Source organism: Taudactylus pleione, unplaced genomic scaffold, assembly GCF_031769625.1.
Source record: "Taudactylus pleione unplaced genomic scaffold, aTauple2 ptg000405l, whole genome shotgun sequence".
In the NCBI taxonomy this organism is placed as follows: domain Eukaryota; kingdom Metazoa; phylum Chordata; class Amphibia; order Anura; family Myobatrachidae; genus Taudactylus; species Taudactylus pleione.
The window spans coordinates 52,488-76,657 of NW_028284807.1; the positions used below are offsets into that span (position 1 = coordinate 52,488).

Consider the following 24,170-nt stretch of genomic DNA (forward strand, 5'->3'; position numbering starts at 1 on the left):
TATGTCACCGTTTATCCAGGGGGCACTGTTACTATGTCACCGTATACCCAGGGGGCACTGTTACTATATGTCACCGTATACCCAGGGGGCACTGTTACTATATGTCACCGTATTCCCAGGGGGCACTGTTACTATATGTCACCGTATTCCCAGGGGGCACTGTTACTATATGTCACCGTATACCCAGGGGGCACGGTAACTATATGTCACCGTATACCCAGGGGGCACTGTTACTATATGTCACCGTATACCAGGGGGCACTGTTACTATATGTCACCGTATTCCCAGGGGGCACTGTTACTATATGTCACCGTATACCCAGGGGGCACTGTTACTATATGTCACCGTATACCCAGGGGGCACTGTTACTATATGTCACCGTATACCCAGGGGGCACTGTTACTATATGTCACCGTATACCCAGGGGGCACTGTTACTATATGTCACCGTATACCCAGGGGGCACTGTTACTATATGTCACCGTATACCCAGGGGGCACTGTTTTTATATGTCACGGTATACCCAGGGGGCACTGTTTTTATATGTCACGGTATACCCAGGGGGCACTGTTATTATATGTCACGGTATACCCAGGGGGCACTGTTACTATATGTCACGGTATACCCAGGGGGCACTGTTACTATATGTCACCGTATACCCAGGGGGCACTGTTACTATATGTCACCGTATTCCCAGGGGGCACTGTTACTATATGTCACCGTATACCCAGGGGGCACTGTTACTATATGTCACCGTATACCCAGGTGGCAGCTCCTGTTCCTGTCACAATACGTACACAGATTTTATGGATTTATTCATTTATTCTAAAAACAAAAACACCAATTTTATTGTACTGTATGTGGGTAAAGACAAACCAGGATTTATAAACACAGATATCACAAGCAATAAAAGCATAGTAGGCTTATAATTCAGCATTTTATCTGTATACGCATTATATGTAAGCGTTCTACATATCTAAGTATTTACTATATGCGGGCCTTGTACATATCTGAGCACTTATTATAGGTAGGCATTATATAGGACATATCTAGGTATTTATTATAAGTAGGCGTTATACAGGACATATCTAGGTATTTATTATAAGTAAGCGTTATATGTGTGTGTGCTTTTAAATTCATGTATTATACTATACTTGCCTACTCTCCCGGGACAGTCGGGAGCCTCCCGAAAATCGGGTGCCGCTCCCGACACCCCGCAAGACTAGGCAAGTCCCCAGGAATGGACGCCGGCACCCCCCTAACCCCTGCGCCAGCTGCAAAAGTGGGCGGTGCGGGGGTGTGATGACGCGATTCGCGCTGAATCGCGTCATCGTAGCCCCGCCCCCTGCCTTATAATGCCAGTAACAATGTCATTATAAAACGGGGGGCGGGGCCACGATGACGCAATTGCATAGGCACGCCCCCGCTCCGCCTATTTGACCCGCCCCCATCCTCCCTGCTGGACGGACCTGCCAGCCCCCTCCCGGATTCCCCTGCCCAAATGTCGGCAAGTATGCATTATACTAGTCTATATATTTATTTTACAAGTAGGTGTTATATGATTGTGTATTTATTATATGTAAGCTATACACATATACAGCAGGTGATATCTGCGTGCATGATATTTATGTAGTATACATAACAGTGTATGTTACCGATATACTTTACTGACCGAGGATTTTCTACAACACAAAGAGATTTATGTACCTAAAACCTACACATTACAACGTGTTTATTCCCAGTGATTTATTCTGTGTGTGACTGACTGTACGTAATTCTATAGGGTCTCCCTACATAGACACATATGTGCCTTCTTCTAACACACGTGATGTATGATAGTAAGGCATGGGCACGGCTTAATGATGCCATTAGAGGAGGGGCATAGGCAGTGGGTGGGGAAATGTGATACTAATGGAGTCATCGCGCCTGTGGCCAATCAGTGTTCACTGAGGTGGGTGTGGCTTGATGACACAATTGACGACATCACAGCATATCCTCAGGCTGTCTCCTGGAAGTCTGCGAGGTCTCATGGATGCTCAGGGAAAGGAGGAGGCTATGCACATAAAATATATACTACAGTCTGGGCCGGTCACTGGTACGTAGGGTTCCCTATCTCCTGTGGTCTCTGGAGGGGATGATGCACAGGACGTCTTCTTAGTTCTCTGCACCTTCTGTACCTTCAGTGACTGCGTCTTCATAGACGACCTTAAAATTCCCCATATTCTCTGAGAGCTCCCTTTTCTGCAAGAAACAGAACACACGAGGGTGAGATGAGGATGGTATGGGGTGTACTGCTCACACCTGGCGTTACCTGTACTATAATCACATGTGAAGGTATGGGGTGTACTGCTCACACCTGGCGTCACCTGTACAATAATCACATGTGAAGGTCTCTGTGGGTGTACTGCTCACACCTGGCGTCACCTGTACAATAATCACATGTGAAGGTATGGGGTGTACTGCTATCACCTGGCGTCACCTGTACAATAATCACATGTGAAGGTCTCTGTGGGTGTACTGCTCACACCTGGCGTCACCTGTACAATAATCACATGTGAAGGTATGGGGGTGTACTGCTCACACCTGGCGTCACCTGTACAATAATCACATGTGAAGGTATGGGGGTGTACTGCTCACACCTGGCGTCACCTGTACTATAATCACATGTGAAGGTATGGGGTGTACTGCTCACACCTGGCGTCACCTGTACAATAATCACATGTGAAGGTCTCTGTGGGTGTACTGCTCACACCTGGCGTCACCTTTACAATAATCACATGTGAAGGTATGGGGTGTACTGCTATCACCTGGCGTCACCTGTACAATAATCACATGTGAAGGTCTCTGTGGGTGTACTGCTCACACCTGGCGTCACCTGTACAATAATCACATGTGAAGGTATGGGGGTGTACTGCTCACACCTGGCGTCACCTGTACTATAATCACATGTGAAGGTCTCTGTGGGTGTACTGCTCACACCTGGCGTCACCTGTACAATAATCACATGTGAAGGTATGGGGTGTACTGCTATCACCTGGCGTCACCCGTACAATAATCACATGTGAAGGTATGGGGTGTACTGCTCACACCTGGCGTCACCCGTACAATAATCACATGTGAAGGTATGGGGTGTACTGCTATCACCTGGCGTCACCCGTACAATAATCACATGTGAAGGTCTCTGTGCTAAGTACATTCCAATGTTTGGTGATTTGGGTTGAGTTATTACTACACTATGTTAAGTTTGTTTTTCTTTACTTTCATGATATTCCCAACATACAACGAGCCAGTGACTATATCCTCCCTGGCGTATAACAATCAGCCCTTTATTCCTAGAAGAAGGATTACTGGACACAGTAATTGGAGTAAATGTTACGAGAGGGGGTTTTTGTCACATATAACGTCTGTCTTTAGGAGGCAGCGACAAGATTTCTACTCTTCAATTATTTTCTCCATTAAAAACATTTGCAGACAGTGTCCAGGATGAAAAGTTTTAGCAGGAACCTCTGTGTGAGAATAGGGGGTAGCGGCACATTTAGGAATGCGCTTCCCATTACCGCTTCATAAATGTCACCGCCTTTCTTCTAGTCAAAAATAAAGTGCTATATTATTAATGAGGGTGACAATGCGTGTATATAGTTCCTGTTCCCAAAGGTGTATATATTTAGGTAAGTATATCAGTCTCTGTGGAAAAATAATAGTTTACCTTGAAGGGAACATTTCTAATAATTTATCTTAATATACATTTAATGGTATAGATCTTTCTCCCAGCACAATACAGGGGTACTCCCCTACAGTATTTGGGAGATGTATGGTAAAGTGACTTATCTGCCGTTTTACATGATATATCATTCATGAGGGATCTCTGTTCCGTTGTCATCTAAATGATAAAGCTACAAGTTCTGCCAGGAGTCCGATCTGCACGGACGGAGAATTTCTCAGTGCAAAGCGCCATACACGTCAAACATGGTGACCAGATTTACCTCGCACCTCCCCTAACAACCAGATTTACCTCACACCTTCTCTACATCTCACCTCCTCTAACAATCAGATTTACCTCACATTTATGGTCAATCCTGAAATCAATTCAATCCCAGCCAATATAGGGACAAAATCCCGGGATCCCTCCAATCCTGATCCCAGGATTGGCCACTATACCCCTAACATCCAGATTAACCTACTTTTTTGATGAATGTAGAAATATGTTTAATAAATTAGTTTCTGCCTTTCTGTAATAAATACTGAGCACTCATGTCATCAACATTTGCTCCAGCCATACTGGTGGGTTCCAAGGGTCATTCATGGACTCTGTGTCCTAGACTCCTTACCCATAAGAATAGAAGTTTTATGTACAAGAATAGGTGCTGACATCACTGTGATTTTGTACATTTGCAAATGTCCCTCTCTATCACCATTTAACATGACTCTCAGTCTGACCAGGACCCCCCTCCCAGACAGCAGGCACACATAGCACTATATACCATACTTAGCTTCCTGTACACAGTCCGGGCTCTCCGTGCTTTCTTCACATCCCTGATGAGGCAGCGATAGATCTCATGGCTCTTGACCCCACTCAGAGTTGAGGAGACCCTGTGACGTCCATCCTCCATTGCCTCTAGTACCAGCTGGGTGGAGTTCTCCGAAATGTCTTCCTCACGGCGGTTCAGCCATTTTACAATAGGAACCCTGTACCAGCCGGCAGAGACGCAGCGAACCACCGTGACATTGTCCACTGTGTCGAACTTCACAGGGGGCTCCTCCTCTTCTAAAGGGATAAAAACAGAGGGGTCACACCTGAGAATGGACATGTATGACCATGTGGGAGGCTGAGATGGTAGAAGGATCTGACATTGCTCAACTCTAGTGAATGAAAATATAACTAACCTTAAATGAGATACTGTGTAGTGGGAGCATTTATGGAGCAGAATAACAAGTTAGCAGTATCCTCTCATCCTGCCCAGTAGCTGGATTCTTGGTGGATGGAGAAGACTCTTCTTTGTAAAGATGTTATTCTCTTATTCTCTTTATTGTATATTATTTAAACATATACTGTATGCTCTATGTATTGTGACTTGGTCACTGTGGTACTCTCTGTATTGTATATTTGTCACTAAAGTGCTCTCTGTACTGCATATAGAATACTCCTTTGCCCTTCATATGTCATAGAGATCATTAAAATATTCTCTCTTTAGTACACTGTTTATTAAAATGTTGTTTGAATTGAGTCTTGGCCACTGGGCAGTAAAATATTCTCTGCATTGTATAGCGATTACTAGAATGTCTTGTACATTTTATAGGGATCACTAGAATGTTCACTGTATGGTATAGAGATCTCTAGAATGATTTCAGTACTGTATATCTGTCCCTACAACATTACAGTATCTATAAAATATGTGAAGATACTAATATATATATATATATATTGTATAAAGGTCCCTAGAATGCTATATGTATTGTATAAAGGTCCCTAGAATGCTATATGTATTGTATAAAGGTCCCTAGAATGTTATATGTATTGTATAAAGGTCCCTAAAATGCTATATGTATAGTATAAAGGTCCCTAAAATGCTATATGTATTGTATAAAGGTCCCTAGAATGCTACATATATTGTATAATGGTCCCCAAAATTATTTCTGCATTGTTTGGTCAACAGCAAAATGTTATTTCTAAAATATGTTAAATGCTCTGAGGCTGATTCTGAGTTCCCAACTGAAAGCACATATGTCACTATGCTCTCTGTATTGTATATCAGTCTGTATAATGCTCCCTATATTGTCACTAGAATGCTCTCTGTTTTGTATAACTCACTAGAATGTTTTCTGTATTGTATATATGTTATACTATTTATGTAGATTGAGAGGCCCTGCAGAACCCTTGTGGCACCATATAAATAAACGTTACTACTACAATGCTTCCTATATTGTATAGGTGTCACTAGAATGTTTTCCGTATTGTTTATCTGTTGCTACTATTTATGTAGTTTCTGAGGCCCTGCAGAACCCTTGTGGCACCATATAAATAAACGTTACTACTACAATGCTCCCTATATTGTATAACTGTCACTAGAATGTTTTCTGTATTGTATATCTGTTACTAGAATGGGCTCTATACTGCATATCTGGCACTAGAATGCTCTTTGTACAGTATATATGTCAGTAGAATGATCTCTGTATTGTATATCTGTCACTTGAAATACTGTATTGTCCATCATTTGGTCATAACATTTGTTGTTTTGTCTGCGATTATTAGACCTTCAGTTTCCTGTCCTGACTCATCCCTTCAACAAGCAGAATGAATCAATCATTGTCCCAGTACTAATAAATATCCCAAATTAAAATGAGCAAATACTGTTCAAAATGTATTCCACAGAATGTTGAAACAAAGCAAGATGTCAAAGCACTTTACACCTCAGCCAAACACCTGCCCTGCTTCATAAATAGGAGAAAGACTGTACTGACAGCACTTTACACCTCAGCCAAACACCTGCCCTGCTTCATAGCTAGGAGAAAGATTGTACCGACAGCACTTTACTCCTCATCCAAACACCTGCCCTGCTTCATAGCTAGGAGAAAGACTGTACTGACAGCACTTTACGCCTCAGCCAAACACCTGACCTGCTTCATAGCTAGGAGAAAGATTGTACCGACAGCACTTTACGCCTCAGCCAAACACCTGACCTGCTTCATAGCTAGGAGAAAGATTGTACCGACAGCACTTTACTCCTCATCCAAACACCTGCCCTGCTTCATAGCTAGGAGAAAGATTGTACCGACAGCACTTTACTCCTCATCCAAACACCTGCCCTGCTTCATAGCTAGGAGAAAGATTGTACCGACAGCACTTTACTCCTCATCCAAACACCTGCCCTGCTTCATAGCTAGGAGAAAGACTGTACTGACAGCACTTTACGCCTCAGCCAAACACCTGACCTGCTTCATAGCTAGGAGAAAGATTGTACCGACAGCACTTTACGCCTCAGCCAAACACCTGACCTGCTTCATAGCTAGGAGAAAGATTGTACCGACAGCACTTTACTCCTCATCCAAACACCTGCCCTGCTTCATAGCTAGGAGAAAGATTGTACCGACAGCACTTTACTCCTCATCCAAACACCTGACCTGCTTCATAGCTAGGAGAAAGACTGTACCGACAGCACTTTACTCCTCAGCCAAACACCTGACCTGCTTCATAGCTAGGAGAAAGATTGTACTGACAGCACTTTACTCCTCAGCCAAACACCTGACCTGCTTCATAGCTAGGAGAAAGATTGTACCGACAGCACTTTACTCCTCAGCCAAACACCTGCTCTGCTTCATAGCTAGGAGAAAGATTGTACCGACAGCACTTTACTCCTCAGCCAAACACCTGACCTGCTTCATAGCTAGGAGAAAGATTGTACCGACAGCACTTTACTCCTCAGCCAAACACCTGACCTGCTTCATAGCTAGGAGAAAGACTGTACTGACAGCACTTTACTCCTCATCCAAACACCTGCCCTGCTTCATAGCTAGGAGAAAGACTGTACTGACAGCACTTTACTCCTCAGCCAAACACCTGACCTGCTTCATAGCTAGGAGAAAGACTGTACCGACAGCACTTTACTCCTCAGCCAAACTCCTGACCTGCTTCAATGATATCTGAGAAAAATAGTAAATATTCACCAGTGATCCCAGTATAATATACCATTGTCATTGAGAATCTTTATACCTAAAGTGTATATATAAGTAAATGAAACTCGCATATTTGCTGTATATACTGTACTTGGCTCCAGGAATAGGTCTTACTGACACTTACCTTGTATCATGAGTTTAATTTTGACCTCTCCTTTGCCGTGTGGGCTGATAGCTTTACATGTGTACAAAGCTTCATCCTGATAATTTACATTAGTCATCAACAGGGTGAGGTCGCCATCTCCGATCTCTGAGGTGTCCACCTTGACTCGATCCTGGTAGCTGTGGCTCTGCTCTTGAAGATCCTCTTTGTCTTTATGGAAGCTGTAGACTAGCTGAGGCTCCTTGTACTCATACGTCTGCTGGATGTAAGCAGCGATATCGTCCACCTCAATCTCCTCAATCAGGTCCTCCCGGTGCCAGCTGGCGCCCAGGTCATACGTGCCCTGGATGAAGGAGAACTGGCATGCTAAGGTGGCATTAGCGAATCGGGGCACAAGCACCTCTTCATATTGTGGCTTGGGGATTACATAGTCACACCCTAGAAAGACAAGACATGTAGGTGTCCTAAATAACATGATGGAAAATCTCAGCAGTGACTTTCAGGCAAATACAATTTTGTGATTTGTTTTTATAAGGTCACCGTCTTGTAAAAAAGACACTTAGAAATATATACTCTAACCAATGTATAATAACTTATTACATGATGACATTTAAGGGTATATATACTAAAGTGAGAGTTTTTAGAAAAAGAGATGTTTCCCATAGCAACCAATCAGATTCTACTCAACATGTAACTAGCACCTTCTAGAAGATAATAGCTAGAATCTGACTGGTTGCTATAGGCAACATCTCCACTTAATGCTACAGTGCAGCACCCGGCTCCTGTCAGTGAGGGGGAGTCTGCACCTTGGTTTCACCCCTCGGCGGGTGACACCTGGGTGCGGACCGCACCCCTCTTGTGACGTCACTGATATGGTTGGTGTGGGTAAGTATACAGTAGAGTTTATGGTTGTATTGACTAGTATAGAGATTATTGGGGTCATGTTATCTGTATCAGTTAGAGATGTGCGCCGGACCATTTTTGCTAGTTTTGGTTCTAATTTGTCGTCCGCTTTGGTGTTGGATTTAAAAAAAAAAAAAAAAAATGGGAAAAAAATTAAAATCACATAATGTGGGCTTTTTTGTTCCTACAGTATTACTAACCTCAATAACATCAATTTCCAGTCATTTCCACTCAATTTTTACCACCTCACAGCTCACAATATTGTTCACCAACATAGGCCAAAGGCTGACCGGCTAAACTAACCAACCATCAGAGCAGCGGCACTAACACACGGCAGTGATTTCTGTGTACAGATGTTTTGCACATTAGTAATGTATTCGCTATAACCAATCACACTAACTCACAGGTACGATCAATAGAAGACAATACAACACAGACATTTACTAAGAATCATGTGTGGAATATCCTTGCTCTAAAGTAAGAGTTAAAAAGCACAGAAAAAAAACCTCCCTCCTTGGGGCGCTGGGCCACTGATGACTGCCATTCTGTGCTCATGGAAAACCCTGATCAATCAGCCTTTTTGATGAGCAGTTCCCCAAAATCTCCCCAACCATAAAAACAGCGTTCCGTACCTACAGGTCAGATACAGAGCAGGTCGGATACACCAATGGTGCACCTACTGTGAGAGAGGGTGCTGGCATTGACCTCAGTGCAGGGCTGCCGGCATTGTCCTCAGTGTGAGTGTGCCGGTGGTGTCGGCCGTGCGAGGGTGGTGGCGGTGTCCTCAGTGCAGGAGTGCTGGCGGTGTTGGCAATGCGGTGGAGCCTGTGGTGTCAGCAGTGCAGGAGTGCCGGTAGTGTTCTCAGCGCAAGGATGCCAGCAGTGTCGTCACTGTGGGTGGCGGTGTCCTCGATGTGGTGAGGCTGTTATCTTGCGTCCATCTGTCTCATTAAAGTTTATAGGTGAGCACTTATTGGCTGAGAGATGTGACAGATGGCTCTCTCAGCCAATCAGGGGTCAGCCCACTGATTTCAATGGGATGTCACCCAAGCCAAAACCCCCAAGATCTGACAGTGGGATCTTGAGGTTTTGGCCCGGCTAGGGATCCAAGGCAGACAGGGAGATCCAAGCTGCGACGCTGATCGCCTCGGATCCCGGAAGTTCAGGTTTGTTCCGATTCCAAGATTCCGAACCGCTCATCTCTAGTATCAGTCTCAACTGAAAATAAATATATATATATTTATATATATATTTTATGTGCGATTTACTAATATATTTCCTCTTTCCCCAGGATAACATATCAGTAACAGTTTGATGAATTTCCTCGGCATGAGAGTGCTGTGTACACGCCGACACATTTCTGGACATATTTCCTCTTTCCGCTCTAGGGGCCTGATTCAGACCCACTCGCGAGCGGCTGTCCGCTCGCAAGTGGGTCGATGTTATGCACTGAGCATGTGCACGACGGAGGGAGCTCCGTCGTGCGCATGCGCCAGACGCGATGAGCGAAGGAAAGTCCTTCGCTCGTTGTGTCCGATCAAAGGGGGCGTGCTGTCAATGTTGATTGACAGCACGCACCCTTTGGTGGGCGTGCTGGGGGCGTGCCTCCCTGACGGGGGCGTTCCCACGGGAACGCCTCCCGTCAGAAGCCGGCCCACTGACATCACTAGTGATGTCAGTGGGAGTGATTTTGGCTCTGATAGAGCCAAAATCACTCCGGAGCTTGCGGTTGAAAACCTCAACCGCAGGCTCCGGCTCGCAATTTCGATGGTTGCGATGGTCTCGACCATCGCGGCCATCACAAAGCACGCTCGTATAGCCTGTGGGTGGTGACCCACAGCTATACGAGCGTCCAGGAGGACGCTCCATGAAAATGGAGCCCGGCCCTCATTCAGAGCGTGCGCTCTGCTCAGAGCGTACGGCTCTGAATGAGGGCCTAGGTTTGTTGAGTTTAAGTTTCTTAACGATGAACGAGCGCTGACAGACAGACCGTCCATCGTTCTGTCTTTGTAGTGTTTAAATGAATAATGCGAGATATGGTAAGAACTTACCCTTGTTATCTCTCTTTCTTTGAAGTCCATAGGGTCCACAGGGTTGACATTGGGGTATAGCTGGATCTGGATCTACATGCACCACGCAGTTAAAAGCTTTAGTTCCCAGAATGCACTGGGTCCATCCTCCTGTCAGGGCTCTGCCGTGGATCAGCGCGGCCTTACCTCCTCGCCGGCTTCCTTTGATCTCCCGTGCGGTCGGGCAGCTGGCACGGCGGCTGGGAGGACGCTGAGCATTCTCCCCATGCGTAGGGGATTGCGGGCGGTCCGGTGTCTGGAATCGGGGTTCCCGGCATGGGCGCCACCATGTCAGTCGGCCCATGTGACTGTACTTCCAGCCTGGGATAGGTGAGCGTCAGCTGATCGCTGTGCACCTATCAAAGGGTTCTGTGGGGTATATAGCCTGCTTCCACCTTTCTGCAAACTGCCTGAACAACGGTTGTCTCCTAGTCCCTAGTTGAGTTCCGGTCCAGGTTCCTGGCGTTCTATTTCCTCTACAGTGTGTTCCATCTCTGCCTGTGTGCCAAGATGTTACTGTGATCCCTGTGCAACAGTGAGTTACCATCTGCCTGTGTGCTAAACGTGTCTCTAGTGAACTTCTTGCAACAGTGAGTTACCATCTGCCTGTGTGCTAAACGTGTCTCTAGTGAACTTCATACAACAGTGAGTTACCATCTGCCTGTGTGCTAAACGTGTCACTAGTGAACTTCATACAACAGTGAATTACCAGCTGCCTGTGTGCTAAACGTGTCACTAGTGAACTTTGTGCTACAGTATTGCCAGACTTCTTTACGTTGTTTGTGGATCACTCCACAGTGCCTTAAATCTTAGGCATCTCTTATTAGGGCCACGGTTATTTGTGTCTCCAATTCCCACTGAGCTCGGGTACTTGGTCAAAGGACCGCTACCTGCTCACAGGGTGCAGCTAAGCCCAAATCCCGATTGGAGGGGTCACTGGCGAACACCATCCTGTGGGTTAGACTCCGCACCATTGCCCAGGTCTCGTCAACACTCGAGAGCTGTGGATGAGGAGAACATATATCCAGGCCCCTCGCCTTCATTTCCTCCCGCAACCCGGACCCGGAGTTTCCACTTCCCCAGCGCCAAGCGTGACACCTCCTCTATACCCTGCCCCCGAGCCACAGGCACCTCAGTTTAAGTTGGTGCCCGGCCGGACGTCCCAAAGCAGTCCAATTAAAGGGTGGGGATGCTCCTGTGCTGAGAGAAGAATCCGGCGCCCAAAGGAAGCATCCTGAGAGGCAAAGGTGTCAAAAGCATAGATCCTCAGAAAGGTCTGGATGGAAGACCAGGTGGCCGCCTTACACAGCTGAACAGCCGAGGCGCCATGGCGAGCTGCCCATGAGGGGCCCACAGACTGAGTAGAATGAGCCTTAACAGATGCTGGAACAGGCAAGCCCTCCCCTGTATAAGCCTCAGAAATAGCCAAACTAAGCCATTTGGCCAATGTTTGTTTGTTGGCAAGCCAACCCCTCCAAAGAGGACGAACAACGAATCCAACTTCTGAATGGAACTAGTCCGGTCCACATAAACCTATAGAGCCCGGACCACATCCAAGGAGGCCTCACCAGCAGAAAGGTCAGGTGACTGAAAAGCCGACACAACAATTTCCCTACACACACCTGTCAGGGCTGTAGGAAAAGGAAAGGGATAGATATAGACTGACAGAATCGGAAAAAGGACACAGACAGTCAGCGCTAGCATAAGTCACATACAATGTAGATAGAAATGACCTACGGCACCTTGTCACTACAATCACCTGCCCAGATTCAGCGTCTGGGAGGGCTATAGTGCCCCCACCTATTTCATCATATTTCTAGTTTAACTAGGATTATATTCATTCTAATTATTAGTATTTGTCTCCTTATATATATTTTTCTGAGACCCTTACTCATGTTACTACTGTAGCTCTGCTCTTTCTCTTTGTTTTCATATTACTCCCTCTATCAATATGGTTCCTATACCCTCTCTCCTCATCGCCCCCGCTCCCACCCAATTTCACATGTTTAATCTTCATCCCCGGTGTATCTCTCGTTATCCCCTTCGCTAATACATGTCACTGAGAGCGTCTATCAATATTTATGCTCCTGTGATCTAACTGTGCTTTATCCACAATCTTCCTCTATTTGTCCTAACATCAGTTGAACATAGGAAATGTCCTCGTTTGGTCACTTATGGTAATGTTCTTACGTTGTTACACTCCCCCCTCCCAGCATCTCCACAGGATTAGCTCACACCATTGGCTGTATGCACAGTCATTCAATTTAACTGCACTCTGATTGGGCAGAACGTAGTTTAAGATAGGAGACACCAGAGAATCCCATCGATCAGGTGACCAAGCCCTCCGGCGAAATGCGCGTCCTCCTCCGCTACATTGTAGCCTGTATGCCACGGACCACAGGTACTTTACTATTCCCTCCACCACACTCCTGTATCTGAGTTCACCAGCGTGTGACTCCCCCTGCAATACCAGCCGTTAACAGGGGTGAGCTACAGCTGGCATTTCAGACCTCATCAGCGCAGCTTTCTCTTCCCCTGTGACCCACGTGGCCTTCCCTCCCTTCATCCCCTGTTTGATCCAGATGGAGGAGGATAGAGGGGGCTCCGTGATCCTGGATCACAGGTCTTACTTCCTACCTCTTACACTCGCCTTTAGATGTTATTTTTCTCCATGCACCTTCCATCTATGCGTGCTTTTTTCTGATATATGTATTACATCATTGATTAGTAGCCTGTGATTTATGGACATAGGGCCTGATTCAGAGCCGGACGCAATTAGCGCTCGCTCGTCCAGAAAATAGGGGTGGCTATTCAAATGAACCGTTCGCTCTTTGCTGTCTGTTCACGCCTCTAGGTCTGCGAACAAAACTTGCGGTCGTTTTTTGGAAAACTACGCCCCCTGGCCGCTCGCATCCTACGTCATGTCCGCTATTTATTAGATTAATCGAGTACATCGACCAGCGTATGAACTGCTCACTATTCTTGTGGCTGGTTTTTGCTACCACAATTTTGTGAGCAGTTCTGGCTATAAAATAACCCAGTGACGTCGTCAATGACGCTGCTGTATTAATTGTGCACACCCATAAAACACCCGTTTTGACCTTTAAGCACGCCTGCGTTCTGATCTCCACTCCCCGTTTTCAAGCACCTTCCCCTTTTACCACTCACATACGCCTCTTTCTGTCACTCAGATTATCAGGCATTCACTATTTTGCGAGCACATGAATTTCGACCGCACTGACTGGTTCGCGCATGCGTATAACGATCCGTACGCATGCGCAGTTGGGCAAACATCGCTCGGAGCGAACGAGCGGCCGCTTACGAGCGGCTCTGAATCAGGCCCTTTGTCAGTGATACAACATCATACCTACTTAATGATATGTTGGTTAATTTTCATTAACCCTGATTTTTTCCTCACTGACAAGATTGTGGATGATTCCTGCACTCATTGAGCCTCATTCAGACCCGCTCGCAAGCGTGAGAAAAGCACTCGCTCTGGGGGTCGCTACAAACGGGGTGGCTGTCAATGTTGATCGACAGCTTGTCGCGTTTTGTAGGCGTGGTGGGGGGGGTGGCTGGACAAACGGAGGCGTTCCTGAAGGAACGCCTGCCGTTTGTGGGCGGCCCTACTGACATCACCAGTGATGTCAGTAGTGACCTTCTGGCTCTATTAGAGACGGAAGCTCACTGGGGCTTGTGGCAGACGAGACCCTACTACAAGGTTCTCGTCTCAAGCCCGATGGTCACGATCATCACCAGGCCGCTCGCAAAAGCTGTGGGGGATCACCCACAGCTTAGCGAGAGGCCAGGAGGCCGGCTTTTTGCCAGCGGCTCTGAATGAGGGCCATTGTACGGTATCTTGTGTTGCATTCCTCTAAACATTTGTTGTCATTGGACACGATTTTTAGGTAGTAAGGTGACGCATCAGAATATATTTATTTTCGCCATATGATTTATTTAGAAAATTATTTTGCAACAGAGTTATTATATGTACAATAATTGATTTTTTTATCGGATTAGAATTTTCTAAACTAATTTCTCATAACCCTTATTGAATTTCACATTCATGATTAACTCTGTTTGTGCTAGTGATCACCTTATTGATTACTACTATCCTGAGTGGATTGATTTTTATACGTATGTCATTTATTCCATGTTATACATCTCTATGATTGACTTGTACTTTATTTGTGATTAGCTGATCGATTATTAGTATTCAAAGTGGATTCAAACCCCCTCCCCCTTTTTTAAAGGTTCATTATTAAAAGTTAAGTTTTATATCCTTATACATCATATCTACATTATATTCTATTAAAGGCTGCCCCAGAATAGACACAATTTGTCTTTCCTCTTTTTTGCCCAGAGCAAAAATACCTTTTCATGGGTACAGCACAAATCTTACGGGTGCACCACCAACCAATAGTAATTCAGGATTATCCAAGTGATAAACTACTATTTTTGGTATTAATCTCACTATTATAAGCTTTCTTACTCTATACACTACTAGTGCGGACTCACTCTTTTTTCCTTTTGATTTACTTTAGGTAGGTAGGCATGGGTCAGAGCTGGGCTTTAGGTAGGTAGGCTTGGGTCAGAGCTGGGCTTTAGGTAGGTAGGCTTGGGTCAGAGCTGGGGTTTAGGTAGGTAGGCTTGGGTCAGAGCTGGGCTTTAGGTAGGTAGGCTTGGGTCAGAGCTGGGCTTTAGGTACGTAGGCTTGGGTCAGAGCTGGGCTTTAGGTAGGTAGGCTTGGGTCAGAGCTGGGCTTTAGGTAGGTAGGCTTGGGTCAGAGCTGGGGTTTAGGTAGATAGGCTTGGGTCAGAGCTGGGCTTTAGGTAGGTAGGCTTGGGTCAGAGCTGGGCTTTAGGTACGTAGGCTTGGGTCAGAGCTGGGCTTTAGGTACGTAGGCTTGGGTCAGTGCTGGGCTTTAGGTAGGTAGGCTTGGGTCAGAGCTGGGCTTTAGGTACGTAGGCTTGGGTCAGAGCTGGGCTTTAGGTAGGTAGGCTTGGGTCAGAGCTGGGTTTTATATAGGTAGGCTTGGGTCAGAGCTGGGCTTTAGGTACGTAGGCTTGGGTCAGAGCTGGGCTTGTGATCAGCATGGCTCAGAGGTAGTAACTATAAACACTTGGGATAAGAGACTGGGAAATAGCAATTGTTTGCTGCTGCGCCAAAACCGCACTGCGCATGCTCAGTGATTGGCTAGCGACGGTGGTTGCAGACAAGATTAATTTGCAAAGTGAGTGACAATGTACATGGGGGATGTAACAGGGCTGGTTAGAAACACGCAGGCATGTCTCCACCGTTTTCTGGGCTTCTCCTAGTGAGCCTCTGCAAATTCGCTCACAGCTGCAGAGGACCCAGCATGTTATATGAGATGCCGGAGATGGGAGACTCTGTGCTAAGGCATTCGCTTATTTTCCGCTACCTATGGAATCGCTGTCGAGATGGGATTTACGTGCACATGTGAATAAGACTCATTGTCTATACATAGTGTCACAGTGGCTGGAGGGAGCTCCCGACTATTCAATTCAGCTCAATGTTTGGTCCAACTAAAGGATTGTGGTGTTGTGCCAGCACTTTAGCTGGAGAATGCTGGATCTCGTGACTAATCACCCAGGATAAGTCTAAAGAACCAGTATTCTCCGAATTAAACAGCGACCGGAATTGAATAACTCCAGGAGCTTCCTCCCCGGGCTATAAAGCATTGCACTGAATTGAATCGCAGACAATATTAGCTGTTAAGGATAGCACATGGAGGGGCAGTGTCAGCTAGTAAGGATTGCACATGGAGGGGCAGTGTCAGCTAGTAAGGATGGCACATGGAGGGGCAGTGTCAGCTAGTAAGGATGGCACATGGTGGGGCAGTGTCAGCTAGTAAGGATGGCACATGGAGGGGCAGTTTCAGGTAGTAAGGATTGCACATGGAGGGGCAGTGTCAGGTAGTAAGGATGGCACATGGAGGGGCAGTGTCAGGTAGTAAGTATAGAATATGGAGGGGCAGTGTCAGGTAGTATGGATTGCACATGGAGGGGCAGTGTCAGATAGTAAGGATATGACATGGAGGAGCAGTGTTAGATAGTAAGTATAGCACATGGAGGGGCAGTGTCAGCTAGTAAGGATGGCACATGGAGGGGCAGTGTCAGGTAGTAAGGATGGCACATGGAGGGGCAGTGTCAGGTAGTAAGGATGGCACATGGAGGGGCAGTGTCAGGTAGTAAGGATGGCACATGGAGGAGCAGTGTTAGATAGTAAGTATAGCACATGGAGGGGCAGTGTCAGCTAGTAAGGATGGCACATGGAGAGGCAGTGTCAGATAGTATGTATAGCACATGGAGGGGCAGTGTCAGATAGTAAGGATAGGACATGGAGGGGCAGTGTCAGATAGTAAGGATATGACATGGAGGAGCAGTGTTAGATAGTAAAGGTGGCACATGGAGGGGCAGTGTCAGGTAGTAAGGATATGACATGGAGGAGCAGTGTTAGATAGTAAGGATGGCACATGGAGGGGCAGTGTCAGGTAGTAAGGATGGCACATGGAGGGGCAGTGTCAGGTAGTAAGGATGGCACATGGAGGGGCAGTGTCAGATAGTAAGGATGGCACATGGAGGAGCAGTGTTAGATAGTAAGTATAGCACATGGAGGGGCAGTGTCAGCTAGTAAGGATGGCACATGGAGAGGCAGTGTCAGATAGTATGTATAGCACATGGAGGGGCAGTGTCAGATAGTAAGGATAGGACATGGAGGGGCAGTGTCAGATAGTAAGGATATGACATGGAGGAGCTGTGTTAGATAGTAAGGATGGCACATGGAGGGGCAGTGTCAGGTAGTAAGGATATGACATGGAGGAGCAGTGTTAGATAGTAAGGATGGCACATGGAGGGGCAGTGTCAGATAGTAAGGATGGCAGATGGAGGGGCAGTATCAGGTAGTAAGGATGGCAGATGGAGGGGCAGTGGCAGCTAGTAAGGATGGCACATGGAGGGGCAGTGTCAGCTAGTAAGGATGGCACATGGAGGGGCAGTGTCAGCTAGTCAGGATGGCACATGGAGGGGCAGTGTCAGGTAGTAAGGATGGCACATGGAGGAGCAGTGTCAGATAGTAAGGATGGCACATGGAGGGGCAGTGTCAGGTAGTAAGGATGGCAGATGGAGGGGCAGTGTCAGCTAGTAAGGATGGCACATGGAGGGGCAGTGTCAGGTAGTAAGGATGGCAGATGGAGGTGCAGTGTCATCTAGTAAGGATGGCACATGGAGGGGCAGTGTCAGCTAGTAAGGATTGCACATGGAGGGGCAGTGTCAGCTAGTAAGGATGGCAGATGGAGGGGCAGTGTCAGCTAGTAAGGATGGCACATGGAGGGGCAGTGTCAGCTAGTAAGGATGGCACATGGAGGGGCAGTGTCAGATAGTAAGGATTGCACATGGAGGGGCAGTGTCAGGTAGTAAGGTTGGCACATGGAGCGGCAGTGTCAACTAGTAAGGATGGCACATGGAGGGGCAGTGTCAGGTAGTAAGGATGGCACATGGAGGGGCAGTGTCAGATAGTAAGGATTGCACATGGAGGTGCAGTGTCAGGTAGTAAGGATGGCACATGGAGGGGCATTGTCAGATAGTAAGGATGGCAGATGGAGGGGCAGTGTCAGGTAGTAAAGATGGCAGATGGAGGGGCAGTGCCAGGTAGTAAAGATGGCAGATGGAGGGGCAGTGTCAGCTAGTAAGGATGGCTGATGGAGGGGCAGTATCAGGTAGTAAGGATTGCACATGGAGGGGCAGTGGCAGGTAGTAAGGATTGCACATCATGGCTTGGCAGTGAGAATTATGCAGATAATCAGAGCTTGGGATGACTACAGATGTCAGCACCATTAGTTCTGTGGCTGTTGGTTGTCACATTGTTTTCTTTGTGAAGAGACAGAAACACAGAATAACCTGTAACATATACATTTTCTCTTATACATCAGGACTGTGTATGGTGACTGTAATATATACTGTGATGTGTGTTTGTGCCTGTGTGGAGATGTGCTGTGAGTATACAGTAACGTGTGGATTCTGTATAACGTGAGAATGACATTTCTCCCCATAATCATCTGGCCCGGTGTCATTGTACCAGTGACAGGTTAGAGAGTGAGACTCACCTGTCAGGTAGAAGAGGAATGTCAGTGTGACAGCAGTGTACCACAGCGCCATCTTCAGCACAGAGCTGGAATTACCCTGTAATCATATATACATGCTGTAATATATCACGGCTATTACATGTGTAGATGCTGCATACAGTACATATATAAATAGGTAGTTGCATAAATGATACATGTATCCCTGGAAAATACATAAATATAAACATGTAAGCACAACTAGGTGCCCAGCCGCACAAATATATATTCATTCTAAATACTTCATTTAAAGCAAAGTTAAGCTTTTTTTCCAAAGGTATAAAATATACACATACATGTGGCCATCAACGTGTGCGTTACCCTAACTCATCCCTCCCTCATATCATCCCTGATTACACGTTCCAGAAAATCACATAGCAAATAACAGAACTAATGATGTGACTGATATCCAATATTGTAAACATCTTACATCTCTGAGAGCTGATATCGGGGTGCAGGGCCGGACCCAGAGGCTGAGTATTTGTGGGGGGCTTTGTAATCATACATGACTACTCCCCAGTGGGCTCCCAATTTGCACAGCGTCATGTTTCTGTGTACGTCTGGCTGATGTCATGTGTGTCTAGGGGGGTGGCGAGGGCCTGTCCAGGGATCTGATGGCTTGTTGGGGGCACTTGATGGTAGTTGTTGAGAAACCCCGCTCTAGTGTTTTTTAATTCCAATCCTCATGCACCCCCAACAGTTCATGTTTTCAGGATTTGTTTAATCATGCACAGGTGACTTTGCCTACTTGGCGAGGGTCAGTAATTTTCCACAGACAGAAAGTTGATGCAGGTGAGTGAAGACTGACATTACTGTAAGTCTGGCATAGGGGCACGGTATTGTTGAAGGGGGCTTCCCGAGTTGGTGGGCTGCCCATAGGCTCCCCCCTGCACTAATTTAGATCTATTCACCTGCTACACAGAGCAGCAATGATAAACTAACACACACACACACACACGTTATAATTAGAGATGTTCAGTTCTCCAGAAATCTGAATCCACCAAATTTCGTGAATCTGGACCGATCCGAGTTGTGGTTCTGTTATCCTGAGGAGATACAGACAGATCCAAGTGGCTGGTCCGATCTTCCCGAGGTTCATGGTTCAGACTTTACATTTGGATTCAGGTTTGGATTGCAAAAATTAAGTGATTTTTGCTTTTTTTTTAAACTTTTATACATTTTTCTTAAAAAAAAAAAAAAAAAAACCAGATCCACAACTAGAGATGTGCAATTCGGTTCTCCGAAAAATCCGAAACCGCCCGAATTTCGTGACTCCGGACAGATCCGAGTCCCGGTTCTCATCTTCTGAGGAGATCCGGATAAATCCAAGTCGCGGTTCTGATCTTGCAGTATTTCGGAATTCGGATTTAAAATCAGAATTTTGGGTTTTGGATTGCCAAATTGACATAATTTTAGCTATTTTTAAAAAACCTTTTCTCTTTTTTTTTTTTTTTTAAACCAGATCCAAAACCAAAACACGGGGGTCAGATACGTTTTTCTTTTTTATTTAATTTAAATTAATAAAAGTATTAAATTACTGAAGTTTAATATTAATGTACAAATCATTTAGTAGCCAGAATAGAAGGAATATTCAGTAATGAAACTTGTGTCGGATGATGGGATTTGGGGTCTTACATCTGCGTTCTGTACTGGGCAGTGGGCAGCACATATCTCTGTGTCCTGGAAGGACTTACTGACCTCCGTGCTGCCCTCAGGTAATGTCAGTTGTACCTCAGCCAGAGATTGAAATGTCCTCACACTACATAACACTACACCTGTCCCGTCTATGAGACCCAGACACATCATCTGTGAGGGGCAGCGAAGAGTCACCACTAACAGGACAGACTGAGGGATGGAAGCAGAGGATTCCTTACCTGAGCACAGAGACGTGTCTGGTACCTGAGCATGCTGGGGACCATATGCTGATAATTACACCTCTGGCTCTGGGTACAGAGAGGACTCAGGGGAGCTCAGGGGCCTGGAGGCAGCCAGTAAGATGCAGCCACGCTGGGCCCCCATCCCCAGAGCAATGACGACACTGTACTGTACTGTACTGTATGTATCTGTCACTGTATATAATATCTGTGGGGGACAGACCAGGGCTACAATGGGACTCACATGTACAATACAGTACTCTAGGAACAAGCAGTTATACACGGAGTATGTACACATGTATCTGTCACTGTATATAATATCATCACATGTACAATACAGTACTCTAGGAACACGCAGTTATACACGGAGTATGTACACATGTATCTGTCACTGTATATAATTAGGGGTGAGCGGGTTCGGATTTCTGAAATCCGAACCCCCCCGAGCCCCCCCGATCCGAGTCCGATCCGAGTCAGGCTCGACTTTTCCCGCCTGACTCGGATCTGAAATCGAGGCAAAACGTCATCTTCCCGCCTTCCGAGTCTCGCGGGTTTTGGATCCTATATAAGGTACACACGTCGGCGCCATTTTCTCACTCGGCTGTGGACAGTGAAGAGGGAGGGTGGGAGTTAGGGCTGTGTAGTGTAGTGTAGTGTAGTGCTGCTGTTGTCCACTACTTCAAAGTCCATAGGGGCTGGCTGTGTTGTGCTGTGCTGCTGTTGTTAATAGGGGCTGTGTCCACTACTTCAAAGTCCATAGGGGCTGGCTGGACTGTGTTGTGCAGTCAGTTCTCCATAGGGGCTGTGTCCACTCCAAAGTCCTGTGCAGTGTCCCAGTCCTAAAGGAGTGCTGTAGTGTTGTCCAGGGGGTGCTCTGTCCATCAGGGGTGCTCCCCCCCAAGTGCTAAAAAAATAATATATTTTCTGTGTTTGTGAATTGTGTGCGCAGTAGCCGCACGTGCATCAACAAAGTAGTGCCAAGCGTGCGCCTGTGTCATAAGTAAAGGGCCGGCTGGCTTGACCGTTAAGGGTGCTGTAACCCCCGAAAGTACACTCCAGTCCAAACCAAAAAAAAAATTATTTTCTGTGTTTGTGAATTGTGTGCGCAGTAGCCGCACGTGCATCAACAAAGTAGTGCCAAGCGTGCGCCTGTGTCATAAGTAAAGGGCCGGCTGGCTTGACCGTTAAGGGTGCTGTAACCCCCGAAAGTACACTCCAGTCCAAACCAAAAAAAAAATTATTTTCTGTGTTTGTGAATTGTGTGCGCAGTAGCCGCACGTGCATCAACAAAGTAGTGCCAAGCGTGCGCCTGTGTCATAAGTAAAGGGCCGGCTGGCTTGACCGTTAAGGGTGCTGTAACCCCCGAAAGTACACTCCAGTCCAAACCAAAAAAAAAATTATTTTCTGTGTTTGTGAATTGTGTGCGCAGTAGCCGCACGTGCATCAACAAAGTAGTGCCAAGCGTGCGCCTGTGTCATAAGTAAAGGGCCGGCTGGCTTGACCGTTAAGGGTGCTGTAACCCCCGAAAGTACACTCCAGTCCAAACCAAAAAAAAAATTATTTTCTGTGTTTGTGAATTGTGTGCGCAGTAGCCGCATGTGCATCAACAAAGTAGTGCCAAGCGTGCGCCTGTGTCATAAGTAAAGGGCCGGCTGGCTTGACCGTTAAAGGGTGCTGTAACCCCCAAAGTACACTCCAGTCCAAACCAAAAAAAAAATTATTTTCTGTGTTTGTGAATTGTGTGCGCAGTAGCCGCACGTGCATCAACAAAGTAGTGCCAAGCGTGCGCCTGTGTCATAAGTAAAGGGCCGGCTGGCTTGACCGTTAAGGGTGCTGTAACCCCCGAAAGTACACTCCAGTCCAAACCAAAAAAAAAAATATTTTCTGTGTTTGTGAATTGTGTGCGCAGTAGCCGCACGTGCATCAACAAAGTAGTGCCAAGCGTGCGCCTGTGTCATAAGTAAAGGGCCGGCTGGCTTGACCGTTAAAGGGTGCTGTAACCCCCAAAGTACACTCCAGTCCAAACCAAAAAAAAAAATATTTTCTGTGTTTGTGAATTGTGTGCGCAGTAGCCGCACGTGCATCAACAAAGTAGTGCCAAGCGTGCGCCTGTGTCATAAGTAAAGGGCCGGCTGGCTTGACCGTTAAGGGTGCTGTAACCCCCGAAAGTACACTCCAGTCCAAACCAAAAAAAAAATTATTTTCTGTGTTTGTGAATTGTGTGCGCAGTAGCCGCACGTGCATCAACAAAGTAGTGCCAAGCGTGCGCCTGTGTCATAAGTAAAGGGCCGGCTGGCTTGACCGTTAAAGGGTGCTGTAACCCACAAAGTACACTCCAGTCCAAACCAAAAAAAAAATTATTTTCTGTGTTTAGCCGCACGTATATATATAAAATCGATATAACATAAATGGAGGACCAAACTTTCTCCGATAAAAATAAAATAGAGAAAGATCAAGAACCACTTCCTCCTAGTGCTGAAGCTGCTGCCACTAGTCATGACATAGACGATAACATGCCATCAACGTCGTCTGCCAAGGCCGATGCCCAATGTCATAGTAGAGGGCACATACAATCCCAAATGGCAAAGTTCAGGAAAATGACCTTGAAAAAGACATTTAAATCAGCTGAAGAGAAACGTAAACTTGCCAATATGCCATTTACGACACGGAGTGGCAAGGAACGGCTAAGGTCGATCCCTAGTATGTTCATGACTAGTGGTTCAGCTTCACATGACGATGGAAGCCCTCCTCCCACTAAAAAAATCAAAAGAGTTAAGCTGGCAAAAGCACAGCGAAGAACTGTGCTTTCTAAGAAGATATCACAAATCCCCAAGGAGAGTCCAAGTGTGGTGGTGGTTGCGATGCCTGACCTTCCCAGCACTGGACGGGAAGAGGTGGCTCTTTCCACCATTTGCATGCCCCCTGCAAGTGCTGAAAGGAGCACCCACAGTCCACTTGCTGATATGCAAATTGAAGATGTCACTGTTGAAGTACAACAGGATGAGGATACTGGTGTAGCTGGCGCTGAGGAGGAAGTTGGCGAGGAGGATTCTGATGGTGATGTGGTTTGTTTAAATCAGGCTCCGGGGGAGACAGTTGTTGTCCGTGGGATGAAAAAGCCCATCACGGTCATGCCTGGGCAGAAGACCAAACATTCCACCTCTTTGGTCTGGCAATATTTCTATCCAAATCCGGACAACAACTGTCTTGCCATATGTACCATATGTAAAGGTGAAATAAGTAGGGGTAGGGACGTCAACCACCTAGGAACATCCTCCCTTATACGGCACCTGCAGCGCGTTCATAAAAAGTTACTGTCAAGTTCCGAAACTTTGGCTAAGACCGTAAGCAGTCCAGGGACACCTAAATCCCGTTGTCCTGTTGTATCCAAGCACCTGCAAACCACACCGT

At 46.4% G+C, this 24,170-nt stretch overlaps 1 protein-coding gene across 2 annotated transcripts; it reads right to left on the bottom strand.

Annotated features, from left to right (window-relative positions):
• Positions 1-1,465: 1,465 nt before the first annotated feature.
• LOC148506414 (CD276 antigen homolog) lies at positions 1,466-20,790 on the bottom strand. 2 transcript variants are annotated; one of them, XM_088446787.1, is made up of 5 exons: positions 20,760-20,790; positions 18,871-18,946; positions 7,795-8,211; positions 4,486-4,764; positions 1,466-2,240 (listed from the first exon to the last, which is right to left on the bottom strand). In XM_088446787.1, exons 2-5 carry the CDS (start codon positions 18,920-18,922, stop codon positions 2,206-2,208), a joined length of 783 nt encoding a protein of 260 aa, XP_088302913.1. In that variant the 5' UTR covers positions 18,923-18,946; positions 20,760-20,790; the 3' UTR covers positions 1,466-2,205. The 2 variants fall into 2 exon arrangements, with proteins under 2 accessions (XP_088302913.1, XP_088302912.1); XM_088446786.1 differs by having other exon boundaries at positions 4,481-4,764.
• Between the last annotated feature and the right edge of the window lie 3,380 nt (positions 20,791-24,170).

What these genes read in the sequence shown, in the direction of transcription:
- LOC148506414 (XM_088446786.1), bottom strand. Translation starts at nt 18,922, where the DNA reads ATGGCGCTGTGGTACACTGCTGTCACACTGACATTCCTCTTCTACCTG. An exon ending in AATTAAACTCATGATACAAG is followed by an intron (nt 4,765 to 7,794) that starts GTAAGTGTCAGT and finishes TTATCCCTTTAG; the next exon opens with AAGAGGAGGAGCCCCCTGTG. An exon ending in TGTACAGGAAGCTAAGTATG is followed by an intron (nt 2,241 to 4,480) that starts GTATATAGTGCT and finishes TGTTTCTTGCAG; the next exon opens with AAAAGGGAGCTCTCAGAGAA.